This window comes from Erythrolamprus reginae, chromosome 2 (assembly GCF_031021105.1).
Source record: "Erythrolamprus reginae isolate rEryReg1 chromosome 2, rEryReg1.hap1, whole genome shotgun sequence".
In the NCBI taxonomy this organism is placed as follows: domain Eukaryota; kingdom Metazoa; phylum Chordata; class Lepidosauria; order Squamata; family Dipsadidae; genus Erythrolamprus; species Erythrolamprus reginae.
Genome location: NC_091951.1, coordinates 30,535,574 through 30,549,106, shown reverse-complemented (window position 1 = coordinate 30,549,106; position 13,533 = coordinate 30,535,574). Strand labels below are relative to the sequence as shown.

The 13,533-nt window shown below is 41.8% G+C and overlaps 1 protein-coding gene across 1 annotated transcript in view; it reads right to left on the bottom strand.

The window, feature by feature from the left end:
- LOC139163096 (complement C4-B-like) overlaps window positions 1–13,533 on the bottom strand; it is a 129,419-nt gene that overhangs the window by 103,553 nt on the left and 12,333 nt on the right. Inside the window, exons 2-5 of the mRNA XM_070744036.1 lie at window positions 11,066–11,273; window positions 4,952–5,141; window positions 823–893; window positions 567–655 (exon numbers count right to left, since the gene is read on the bottom strand). Of these exons, the coding sequence (XP_070600137.1) occupies window positions 567–655; window positions 823–893; window positions 4,952–5,141; window positions 11,066–11,273 (558 nt within the window). The remainder of the gene's footprint in view (window positions 1–566; window positions 656–822; window positions 894–4,951; window positions 5,142–11,065; window positions 11,274–13,533) is intronic.

Below are 13,533 nucleotides of genomic sequence, written 5' to 3'. Positions count from 1 at the left end.
GAAGCTCAGAGAGAGAAAGAAAGCAAGAGAGAGAGAAAAAAAGAGAAAGAAAGAAAGAAAGAGAGAGAGAGAGAAAGAAAGCAAGAGAGAGAGAAAAAAAGAGAAAGAAAGCAAGAGAGAGAGAGAGAGAGAAAGAAAGAGAGAGAGAGAAAAAGAGAAAGAAAGCAAGAGAGAGAGAGAAAGAAAGCAAGAGAGAGAAAGAGCGAGTGAGTGAGAGAAAACAAGAGAGAGAGAAAGCAAGAGAGAGAGAACAAGAGAACAAGAGAAAGAAAACAAGAGAGAGAGCAAGAGAGAGAAAGAAAGAGAGGGAGGGAAGGAGAGAGAGAGAAAGACATAGAGGGAGGTAAGGAGGGAGAGAAAGAGAGCAAAAAAGAGAAGAAGGAAGGAAGAGAAAGAAAGAGGGATAGAGAGAGAGAAAGAAAGAGGAAGGAAGGGAGAAAGAGAGAATTTTTTTGTCCAAACTTTTTTTAGCCCCCCCCCCCCCCGCCCCGCTCAATGTGCCCCAGGATTTCGTAAATGTAAAAAATGTGCCGCGGCTCAAAAAAGGTTGAAAATCACTGACTTACTCAGCCACATCAGGAATTGTCAGATGGTCATTTATGACAGATCTAACTGCGGTGCGTTCAATCTTCTTGACCTGGAATCCTCGTGGATTCTGAGGGAGCGAAACAGGAACACAGTGAGTGAATTTTGTAAAGCAAAGGCTGTTAAAAGTAGCAAGTTTCCCATGTATAATGCTCCAGTTAGTATATTCTTTTTTTAAAAAAACGTTTTATCAGGTTCTGCTTCACTGCATTTTAATTGAATTCTCTTGCTCATTACCTTCACAGTGATAACAACGGGATTATTGGTGGGCCGTAACTTGTGATCCAGAGGGAAGACTCGGAGGTACACTGGAATAAACAAAGGAAAGTGGAGTTTAGGAGAAAGAAGGAAGTGAGGTGCTAAGACAAATCCAGAACCTACCTTACAGGGTGGTTGTAGTGGGGAAATTAGGACATTGGGATTTATGTATGTATGTATGTATGTATGTATGTATGTATGTATGTATGTATGTATTTATTTATTTATTTATTTATTTATTTATTTATTTATTTATTTATTAAATTTGTATGCCACCCATCTCTGTAGACTCGGGGCGGCTCACAGCAGTGATAGAAACAATGTACAATACAAATCTAATAGTACAAAGTTAAAAACCCATAATTTAAAAAACATGCACACAACACACCATACATAAATTATATAGGCCTGGGAAAGATATTTCAATTCCCCCATGCCTGACGGCAGAGGTGGGTTTTGAGAAGTTTACGAAAGGCAAGGAGGGTAGGGGCAATTCTGATCTCTGGGGGGAGTTGGTTCCAGAGGGCCGGGGCCACCACAGAGAAGGCTCTTCCCCTGGGTCCCGCCAAATGACATTGTTTAGTCGACGGGACCCGGAGAAGGCCAACTCTGTGGGACCTAACCGGTGGCTGGGATTTGTGTGGCAGAAGGCGGTCCCGGAGATATTCTGGTCCGATGCCATGAAGGGCCTTATAGGTCATAACCAACATTAAGTATTGATCATTAAGTATTGTATCTACACCATAGGTCTTCAACCTTGGGCATTTTAAGACTTGTGGACTTCAACTCCCAGAATTCCCCAAGTCTTAAATGCCCAAGGTTGAAGACACCACCTTGAGTTGATCTGGAGATTTAGAACATAAGAACATGAGAAGAGCCATGCTGAATCAGGCCAAAGCCCATCGAGTCCAGAATTCTGTGTAATACAGTGGCCCACCAATTGTCCATGGGGATCTTGAACAGAAAGAAAAGGCAAGACCCTCCCTTTCCCTTGACCCCCAACAAATGGCACTCAAGGGAATCCTGCCTGCCTCAACCAACATAGAGGTGGCACATGGACATCTGTTTCAATAACCACCAATACACTTGGCATCCATGAATCTGTCTAATCCTGCCTTGAAGCTATCAAGGCTGAAAGCTGTAACAGCCTCATCTGGAAGTGAATTCTATAAACCAACAACCCCCTGGGTGAAGAAATATTTCCCTTTATTTGCCCTCGCTTTCTTACCTATGAGCTTTAGGGAGTGCCCCCTCGTCCTAATATTGTGTGATAGAAAAAAGAATTTTTCCCTATCCACCTTTTCTATCCCATGCATGATTTTATACACTTCGATCAAGTCACCCCTTAAACGCCGTCTTTCAAGGCTGAAGAGACCAAGGCGTTGCAACCTAGTTTCATAAGGGAGGTGCTCCCTCCCTTATGAAACCAGGTTATTTCATTATTTACTAATGACAACTAGTGATGAAGGCACCAGGTTAGAAGGCAGGAGACTGCAAGTTCTAGTTTTGCCTAAAACAGTGATGGCGAACCTATGGCACAGTGCCACAGGTAGCACGCGGAACCATATCTGCCGGCACCTGAGCAGTTGCCCTAGCACAGCTCCAACGTGCATGTATGTGCCGGCCAGCTGATTTTTGGCTCGCACAGAGGCTCTAGGAAGGTGTTTTTGGCTTCCAGAGAGCCTCCAGGGGCTGGGGGGGCATTTTTACCCTCTCCCAGCTCCTGAGAAGCCTTTGGAGCCTGGAGAGAGTGAAAAGGAGTCTACCGGGCCCACCAGAAGTTGGGAAACAGGCCATTTCTTGTCTCCAGAGGGCCTCCTGGGGACAGGGGACCCTGTTTTTCCTGGGGGAAGGGGAAAAACGCTCCCATTTTTGCAAAAAATTGCCCCATTTTTAGCCTGGGTTTTTTTTTTTTTTGCAAAAACGGGGGTGTTTTTGCCTTCCCCCAGCCCCCAGGAGTACTCTGCAAGCCTCCCAAACACTCTGTGCACCCAATTTTTGTGAAAAACAGGACAATTTATCATAAAAATGGGATGCGGGGGCAGGACTTGGGGAGGCCAAAAATGGCTGTATTCGGTGCGTAAGATGCACCGACATTTCCACCCTCTTTTAGGGAGGAAAAGGGTTTGTCTTATACATGGGGGGAAAAGGTAAATTAGTAACCGGGTTGTTTGTTTGTTGGTTGGTTGGTTGGTTTGTTCGAACGTTCATTCATTCATTCATTCGATTTTTATGCTGCCCTTCTCCTTAGACTCAGGGCGGCTTACAACATGTTAGCAATAGCACTTGTTGAGTGAATCTGTCTTCCCTATTGACTTTCCTTCTTAGAATAAAGTCTCAAAAGGGGATCATGTGACCCAGGAAACAGCAGCTGTGATAAATATGAAACAGTTCCCAAGCGCCAGAATTTTGATCATGTGACCATGGAGATGCTGTCTGTCATGGTTGTGTGAAAAACAGCCAGAAGTAACTTTTTTCAGTGCTGCTGTAACTTCGAACTGTCACTAAATGAACAGTTGTAAGTCAATGACCACCTGTAATTGCACAGCCTCAGTCATTGGAAAGTGAATATATACTGCTCCAAAAAAAATAAAGAGGACACTCAAAGAACACATCCTAGATCTGAATGAATGAAATATTCTCATTGAATATTATGTTCTGTACAAAGTTGAATGTGCACAACAGCATGTGAAATTGATTGTCAATCAGTGTTGCTTCCTAAGTGGACAGTTTGATTTCACAGAAGTTTGATTTACTTGGAGTTATGTTGTTTTGTTTAAGTGTTCCCTTTATTTATTTATTTTGAGCAGTATATATTTCTTCCTGCATAGCATGGCATCGGACCAGAATACCTCCGGAACCGTCTTCTGCTGCACGAATCCCAGCGACCAATTAGGTCCCACAGAGTTGGCCTTCTCCGGGTCTCGTCAACTAAACAATGTCGGTTGGCAGGCCCCAGGGGGAGAACCTTATACATGGTATGCTTGTGTGTGTGTCTGTTAGTATATGGGGTTTTTTAAATCTTTAAATATTTTAATTAATTGGATTATTATGATTTGTTTCACTTGTTGTGAGCCGCCCCGAGTCTTCGGAGAGGGGCGGCATACAAATCCAAATAATAATTAAAAAATAAATAATAAATAAACCTTCTCTGTGGCAGCCCCAGCCCTTTGGAATCAACTCCCCCCAGCGATTAGAACTGCCCCCACCCTCCTTGCCTTTCATAAATTGCTAAAGACCCACCTATGTCTCCAGGCATGGGGGAATTAAGATACCCCCAGGCATATATAGTTTATGCATGGAATGATTGTGTTGCATGGTTTTAATGTTGGGGTTTTAAATGCTTTTTAATATTAGATTTGTTATACTGTGTTATTTTGTTGTGAGCCGCTCCGAATCCACGGAGAGGGGCGGCATACAAATCTAATAAATTATTATTATTATTATTATTATTATTATTATTATTATTATCCAGTTAAAATGAGTCGGTTGAATTGGTGACAAGGTAATGACTTTTTCCCACTGGAACAATGCACCTAGGAAAATCTGGTTCATCAAATTCATGGTATTCATTGAAATACAAGACTTCAGAGAAGGGCGGCATACAAATCTAAATAATAATAATAATAATAATAATAATAATAATAATAATTATTATTATTATTATTATTATTATTATTATTATTATTGGCTGCCCATTACTGATAATTATAATTATAATTATCAGTAATGGCCAGCCAATTATTATTATTATTATTATTATTATTATTATTATTATTATTATTATTATTTCAATGCTATTGGTTCAGGCTGTCTTTTTATATTGGAGCTTATTTTTGCAAAAGTTCAGAAAAATCCAAAAGAGACGAATACATGTTCCCAAATATGTTATAAACTCTTTTCCTTCTTGCAAATTTTGATCCAAACTAAACAGCTTAAAACCAGAGAGCTTATGTGGGTTTTCAAAAATCCTGATTACTGTACAGTGTCAAATTTCAATGTGTCATAAAGCTGTATCATTGTTAAATAAAGACTTTTTTTTAAAAAACCAGGTTAAACAAAAAGAATAGAGCAAAGTGATTGTAAGTTGCGTGTGAGGTAGGCTCACCTTTTTGCTGGGGGGTGTAAATGGGCTTGTCGGTCTGTATCAACAAGTAACCCTCTCGGGCACTCCAACGCAAGTTGAGGGTCTGAACTTTCCCACCGTTGCTGAGCTGAGGACTGGTGGCCACCAGTTGGATGTAGGGGTCTCGCCGCTGGCTGCGCAGACCACAAGATTTAAAAAATTCCTGTGTCACCTGCATAGAAACATAGATGATTGACGGCAGAAAAAGACCTCATGGTCCATCTAGTCTGCCCTTATACTATTTTCTGTATTTTATCTTAGGATGGATATATGTTTATCCCAGGCATGTTTAAATTCAGTTACTGTGGATTTATCTACCATGTCTGCTAGAAGTTTGTTCCAAGGATCTACTACTCTTTCAGTAAAATAATATTTTCTCATGTTGCTTTTGATCTTTCCCCCAACTAACTTCAGATTGTGTCCCCTTGTTCTTGCGTTCACTTTCCTATTAAAAACACTTCCCTCCTGGACCCTATTTAACCCTTTAACATATTTAAATGTTTCGATCATGTCCCCCCTTTTCCTTCTGTCCTCCAGACTATACAGATTGAGTTCATTAAGTCTTTCCTGATATGTTTTATGCTTAAGACCTTCCACCATTCTTGTAGCCCGTCTTTGGACCCGTTCAATTTTGTCAATATCTTTTTGTAGGTGAGACCTCCAGAACAGAACACAGTACTCCAAATGTGGTCTCACCAGCACTCTATATAGTGGGATCATAATCTCCCTCTTCCTGCTTGTTATACCTCTAGCTATGCAGCCAAGCATCCTACTAGCTTTCCCTACCGCCTGACTGCACTGTTCACCCATTTTGAGACTGTCAGAAATCACTACCCTTAAATCCTTTTCTTCTGAAGTTTTTGCTAACACAGAACTGCCAATACAATACTCAGATTGAGGATTCCTTTTCCCCAAGTGCATTATTTTACATTTGGACACATTTAACTGCAGTTTCCATTGCTTTGACCATTTATCTAGTAACGCTAAATCATTTACCATATTACAGACGCCTCCAGGAATATCAACCCTATTGCACACTTTAGAGTCATCGGCAAATAGGCAAACCTTCCTTACCAAACCTTCCCCTATGTCACTCACAAACATATTAAAAAGAATAGGACCCAGAACAGACCCCTGTGGCACACCGCTTGTAACCTGTCTCTGCTCAGAATACTCACCATTAACAATGAATGAAAACAGTTAGACCTGAGAGCGAACGGTATGAACAGTACGCATGAATGAAAACAGTTAGACCTGAGAGCGAACGGTACCTTCTGGAGAATAGAATAGAATAACAGAGTTGGAAGGGACCTTGGAGGTCTTCTAGTCCAACCTCCTGCCCAGGCAGGAAACCCTATAACTGTGATGGCGAACCTATGGCCCGCGTGCCACAGGTGGCACATGGAGCCATATCGGAGGGCATGCGAGACATTGCCCTATGTCAGCTCCAGCACGCCTGTGCAGAGTTCCCTGTATTCAGTAATGGGCAGCCAATATTTTACTGCCACACTGTGGGTGTGGCTTATTTTGTGGGTGTGGCTTGATGGTCATGTGACTGGGTAGGAGTGGATTGCCGTCCATGTGACCAGGTGGGAGTGGCTTGAACAATCATCATCGTTCAAGGGAACTGTTATTGCTGCACGATGCCTTTTCATCTCAGCTGTGGGCAGAGTGAGGGCTTCGCGAGGGGAAAAGGACCGCAGCCCAGACTACTTCAGCGTGGTGCAGCTCTCCTGGCCTTGGAGGGGAGCTGGGCAGGAGAGAGGGAAGCTCGTCTGAGGCCAGGAAGGAGGAAAGAGGGAAAAAACGAGGAGCGCGCATCAGCAGCAGGGGAAAAAAGGAGAGCCGAGACGAGACCAGTAATCCAGGAAATTACTGCCGCCGGTCAGCTGCAGCTGTGTACACATCTTCATTTCTGCCAGTGGAACTGCGTTCCACCCCGTCCTGCCTGCTGCCCACCCCTGCCCGTATTGTAACCCAGTGGGTCTCAACCTTGGCAAGTTTAAACTATATGGACTTCAACTCCCAGAATTCTCCAGTAAGGTGACTCCATAGAGCTTAAACTCACCAAGGTTGAGAATCACTGCCATAGCCCATTGTCTCCACCTGTTGTCATTAATACTTCACCTGATCTTGATTGTATCCCTCTGTTAATACAGCCTAGAACTGTGTAGGCTTTTTTGGCAGCTGCTGCACACTGCTGGCTCATATTTAAATGGTTGTCCACTAGGACTCCAAGATCCCTCTCACAGTTTCTACTGTTGATCTATCTATCTATCTATCTATCTATCTATCTATCTATCTATCTATCTATCTATCTATCTATCCATCCATCCATCCATCCATCCATCCATCCATCCATCCATCCATCTATCATCTATCTATCTATCTATCTATCTATCTATCTATCTATCTATCTATCTATCTATCTATCTATCTATCATCTATCTATCTCTATCTATAGAAACATATAAACATTTGTTTTATTTACCCTAAAGAGTCTCAAAGGGTTTTTATCTATCTATCTGTCTGTCTGTCTGTCTGTCTGTCTGTCTGTCTGTCTGTCTGTCTATAGAAACATATAAACATTTGTTTTATTTACCCTAAAGAGCCTCACAGGTTTTTTATCTATCTATCTATCTATCTATCTATCTATCTATCTATCTATCTATCTATCTATCTATCTATCTATCTATCTGTCATCTATCTATCTATCTATCTATCTATCTATCTATCTATCTATCTATCTATCTATCTATCTATCATCTATCTATCTGTCTGTCTATAGAAACATATAAACATTTGTTTTATTTACCCTAAAGAGCCTCGCAGGGTTTTTTATCTATCTATCTATCTATCTATCTATCTATCTATCTATCTATCTATCTATCTATCTATCTATAGAAACATATAAACATTTGTTTTATTTACCCTAAAGAGCCTCACAGGGTTTTTATCTATCTATCTGTCTGTCTGTCTGTCTGTCTGTCTGTCTGTCTGTCTGTCTGTCTGTCTGTCTGTCTGTCTGTCTATCTATCTATCTATCTATCTATCTATCTATCTATCTATCTATCTATCTATAGAAACATATAAACATTTATTTTATTTACCCTAAAGAGCCTCACAGGGTTTTTATCTATCTATCTATCTATCTATCTATCTATCTATCTATCTATCTATCTATCTATCTATAGAAACATATAAACATTTGTTTTATTTACCCTAAAGAGCCTCACAGGGTTTTTATCTATCTATCTATCTATCTATCTATCTATCTATCTATCTATCTATCTATCTAGGTTTTATCTACCTACCTACCTACCTACCTACCTACCTACCTACCTACCTACCTACCTACCTACCTATCTATCTATCTATCTATCTATCTATCTATCTATCTATCTATCTATCTATCTATCTATCTAGTCCAAAACATAATGAAGGTTGTAGAGGATATACTCATAGTACAATATATCAATGGGGGTACCACATATACTGTACCTGTGCATTTTGTTTTTCTTGCCTAAATGTGGGACCCTACTTTTTAAATTCTTTTGCTTAGCAGCAAAAATTTGTTTTGTTTACCCTAAAGAACTTCACAGGGTTGTTGTTGGTTTTTTTTGCCAGAGTTCAGTGGGAAAAATCCCTTTATGGATTTTAGCATCCTGGGAACAGAGATAAATCCCAGTGTAATGATCCTCATCTACTGAATACAGATAAAGTTAGACAATAAAAGCATTCAGAAAGACTGGGCGATATCTCCGTCTGTTAGCATTTGTGTGAAAAGCAGAACTTTCCCCTTGATCACCGAACAGGGATCATTATGTCAATTTTTATTACCCATTTACTGGAACTTCGGGCTATTTCGAGGCAGTATTTCCCTTTTTTCATGTTTCCAAGCCTTACCCCCACATGCACAATATATCCTTTACCCCCACCCCAATCCCATCAACTTCCTCCTTCAAGTTCTGCATGACAGTTCCAGGCTGGTCCAGCGATTTTGAGCTGTCAGCATCCAATCTGGGGAAACAACAACAGATCGCAGTTCCATTTCTGTTCCTCGGCAATCTGTGACTTGTTGGCATCAGCAGATTATTTCACAGGCCAGTTTAAGAGCAACAGCTGATCACTCGACCAAGCCGGTGTTTTCAGAAGTCTGGGTAATGCCTGAAGAAAGTCTGCTGCTAATTTTTAATTATGGCTTGAAGAAAAAGGTGGCTGGCAAACTACAGTTTATCCCAAACCAGGCAAGAAAGAAAACGGTGCATCTGATCTTGAGGATGTCATATCTCAAACAAGAGTTGGCTTGGTTTTATAGCTTAGCTTGGTTTTATAACAGAGTAACAGAGTTGGAAGGGACCTTGGAAGTAAAAATAACAACAACAACAACAACAAAGTTGGAAGGGACCTTGGAGGTCTTCTAGTCCAACCCCCTGCTTAGGCAGGACACCCTACACTACTTCAGGCAAATGGTTATTCAACATCTTCTTAAAAACTTCCAGTGTTGGAGCATTCACAACTTCTGGAGACAATCTCTTCCACTGGTTAATTGTTCTAATGGTCACGAAATTCCTCCTTAGCTCTAAGTTCCTTCTCTCCTTGTTTAGCTTCTTGTTCTACCCTTAGATGCTTTGAAGAATAGGTTGAGTCCTTCTTTGTGGCAACCCCTGAGATATTGGAACACTGCTATCATGTTTCCCCTAGTCCTTCTTTTAATTAAACTAGCCATGCCCAGTTCCTGCAACCATTCTTCATATGTTTTAGTTTCCAGTCCCCTAATCATCTTTGTTGCTCTTTTCTCTACTCTTTCTAGAGCAGGGGTGGGCAATTAATTTTGCCATGGGGCCGCATGAGAAATTGGGATGGTTTTAGACGGCCGGACTAATATAATTAGCTCAGTTCTACCCAATACTGTAAAGACCCTGACCCTGGCCTGACCTAAACACCCAGACCCACTCTACAGACCCCTAATTGTTTGCTTTACGGCAACACAGTGCATTACAGTCACTGCGCCGGAGTATTTGCATGGTTTCTGTGCTTGGACGGTCTCACAGTTGCTACTGTTGAGCAATGTACTAGTCCAACCCCCTATTCAGGCAGGAAACCCTGTACCTCTTCAGACAAATATCTCAACCCTGGAAGTTTTCAAGAAGATGTTGGATAACCACCTGTCTGAAGTGGTGTAGGGTTTCCTGCCTAAGTAGGGGGTTGGACTAGAAGACCTCCAAGGTCCCTTCCAATTCTATTCTATTTTATTCTTCTATTGGACAAGGTACTAGTAGTGGGAACAATTAACCAGTGGAATCATTTGCCTTCAGAGATTTGGGTGCTCTCTCACTGTGTTGTGGTTAGCTCTGGCCCAGCTCCTGCCCCAAGGACTATGGGTGTGGGGGAGACATCCACATGCTGCAGACCTGTTTTGCCCCCCCCCCCCGTGGAATCTGCTGATGAAGGCTCCTCTGACCAAGAAGACATGAGTGACAGGGAGGAGGAGAATGGGGCAGACAGCTCAGAAGGAGATCAATTATCTAGCTCCTCCTTGGATTCAGAACAACAGTTAATGATACAGCCACGCATGCGGAGAGCGATGCATAGGCAACAACAACTGAGAGATTATTATCAAAGAAAATGAGGCCACCTGTGGTTGGGTGGGGTTGTGGTAATTAGTGAGGCTGCTATAAATAGCAGCCTGTGGGTTTGGCCATTGTGGAGGATTATCTGATCATTGTGTTTCGTGACTGCTTTGCTGCGTTTGACCTTTTGTGTGCTGATTTTCCCCGCTTTGAAATTAAACCAGAGCAAAGTGTGTTTCACTTTGTGAAAGAAGGACTGTGAATTGCCTCACAACTGCAAGCTAAGTATCACAGAACTGATAAGGGACTTGTACAAATTACCAGTTTGTTTGGAGACAAGTGCTCCTTGCTATACCAAAAGAGGGCTTGGTTTAAGTGAATTTTCATTATAAAGAACATTGTTTTGAATTTTCAAACGTGTGTGTGTCTGAAATTTGTACCTGTGAATTTTTGGGAGGAGTCTACCAGAGAGCCCGACAGAACAAGGGGTGGGACATAGAATCCACCCAGGTTCCAGTCTTACCTTCAAGGTCACATCTTGGACAAACATTTTGTTCGGATCAGGCGGATTGGTCTGAAAGTTGAATGGTACTTGTTCGGAACATTTTTTCCCGCTCAACTCGTTTTGGAAAAAGACAGTGCCTGAGAACACCGATGGAGCGCCGTCAACCTGGAGCACAATCCGCACATCTGCTCCCACAGTCACCACGCTGGGGGCCACTATCACCAAGCTATAGCAGCGGAAATATTAATAATAATAATAATTTATTAGATTTGTATGCCGCCCCTCTCCGCGAAAAGCAAAAATATTTCATAGTGAGGCGGGCCCTCAACCTCCTTCACGGCTTAAGCGTTCACAAGCTCAGCAAAAAAACAACAAAAAATAGAAATTGGAAAACAAGGCCGGAGAAGCCAAAACTCAATAGGCCGCATGTGTTTCTCAATTATTTTCTGTAATGCCCGGAAGAAGTAAACATTTCACGCTCCCTCCCCCAAACTCTCTGCCAGGACAATTGTTTTCAATTTTTGGCACGCTTTCGCTGAAAAAACTCAAGTGATTTATCAGCGTGATCGGTTTGTAATGTGTTTAAGTGAGGCCTTAATTCATTTGGCTTCATGCTGTCCGCTGCCAACATTTTTAGATACAGTAAACATACAGGTTTTTCCTCGTCTCCCACTGTAGTCACAGTGAAGCCAAGCGCTACATATGCTTTATCACATTTCCTTGTCTTAGCTTACAGGAAAGTTACGTTCGTCTCATTATCACCGTCTCTCTCCTCCTTTCTTTTCATAGAAACATAGAGACATAGAAGACTGGCGGCAGAAAAAGACCCCAGGTTCCATCTAGTCTGCCCTTATACTATTTCCTGTATTTTATCTTAGGATGGATATATGTTTATCGCAGGCATGTTCAAATTCAGTTACTATGGATTTACCAACCACGTCTGCTGGAAGTTTGTTCCAAGCTTCTACTACTCTTTCAGTAAAATAATATTTTCTCATGTTGCTTTTGATCTTTTCCCCAACTAACTTCGGATTGTGTCCCCTTGTTCTTGTGTTCACTTTCCTATTAAAAACACTTCCCTCCTGAACCTTATTTAACCCTTTAACATATTTAAATGTTTCGATCATGTCCCCCCTTTTCCTTCTGTCCTCCAGACTATATGAATTGAGTCCATTAAGTCTTTCCTGATATGTTTTATGCTTAAGACCTTCCACCATTCTTGTAGCCCGTCTTTGGACCCATTCAATTTTCTCAATATCTTTTTGTAGGTGAGGTCTCCAGAACTGAACACAGAACTCCAAATGTGGTCTCACCAGCGCTCTATACAGCAGGATCACAATCTCCCTCTTCCTGCTTGTTATACCTCCAGCTATGTAGCCAAGCACCCTACTTGCTTTTCCTACCGCCCGACCACACTGCTCACCCATTTTGAAACTGTCAGAAATCACTACCCCTAGTGATTTTTTTTTTCATATATTTTCCACGGTGTCTCTTAAGGGTTTATCTGCACTTCCTATCTCCTGCTGTGTGTTATTGTTCAGTGCAAAAAATCCCCTACTCCCCGCAGCAAATAAAGCATGTTCCCTTGGGTTACGTGCCCCTTGGCACTGCTTCACACCCACCTCCAGTGGGGCGGGCACCCCACTTTTTGGTAAAAACACTGCTTTAACACAGTTAGTTGGGGGAAAGATCAAAAGCAACATGAGAAAATATTATTTTACTGAAAGAGTAGTAGATCCTTGGAACAAACTTCCAGCAGACGTGGTTAGTAAATCCACAGTAACTGAATTTAAACATGCCTGGGATAAACATATATCCATCCTAAGATAAAATACAGGAAATAGTATAAGGGCAGACTAGACGGACTATGAGGTCTTTTTCTGCCGTCAGTTTTCTATGTTTCTATGTTTCTAAAGGGTAGATACTAACTATGACCCACAAACATATGACTGGCATTCACACTGGGCAGGCATCTGGTGGGTAACTTTGTGAGCATCTGAGATGCATCCTGGGAGGGGCTGAAAACCCCAAATCCCCTTAGGGCATTGTGGTCATGTTTGTGAGCAAACCTTCAGTGGTACTGAGGGCCGCCCGTTATCATGTCTGGAGAACAGCGGAGTGTAGTGATGCAACACCGTTGTGACAAGTATCAGCCGAGCTATTTCCTGGCTTGGGGATAGCATTTGCGTCTTTTTGTCCCTTTACTTTTTAAAGGACATCAAATTCTTACACAACGGCTTCTGTGCACTCGGAAAGAGGGGAGAAAAAAACAGCTGAGTCAATTTCCATACTTAAACTGAACCACATTTTGGCATTTCATTCACCACTGCCCAGTTTAATTTTCACATTCACCTTGTAAACATTCACCCGTTTAACTTAGTGAGCTCCTGACAATTGCATTTGGGTTTTATAACATTGAATACCTACAGGTGGTCCTCGACTTACCACAGTTTGTTTAGTGACCAGTCAAACTTACCATGGCACTG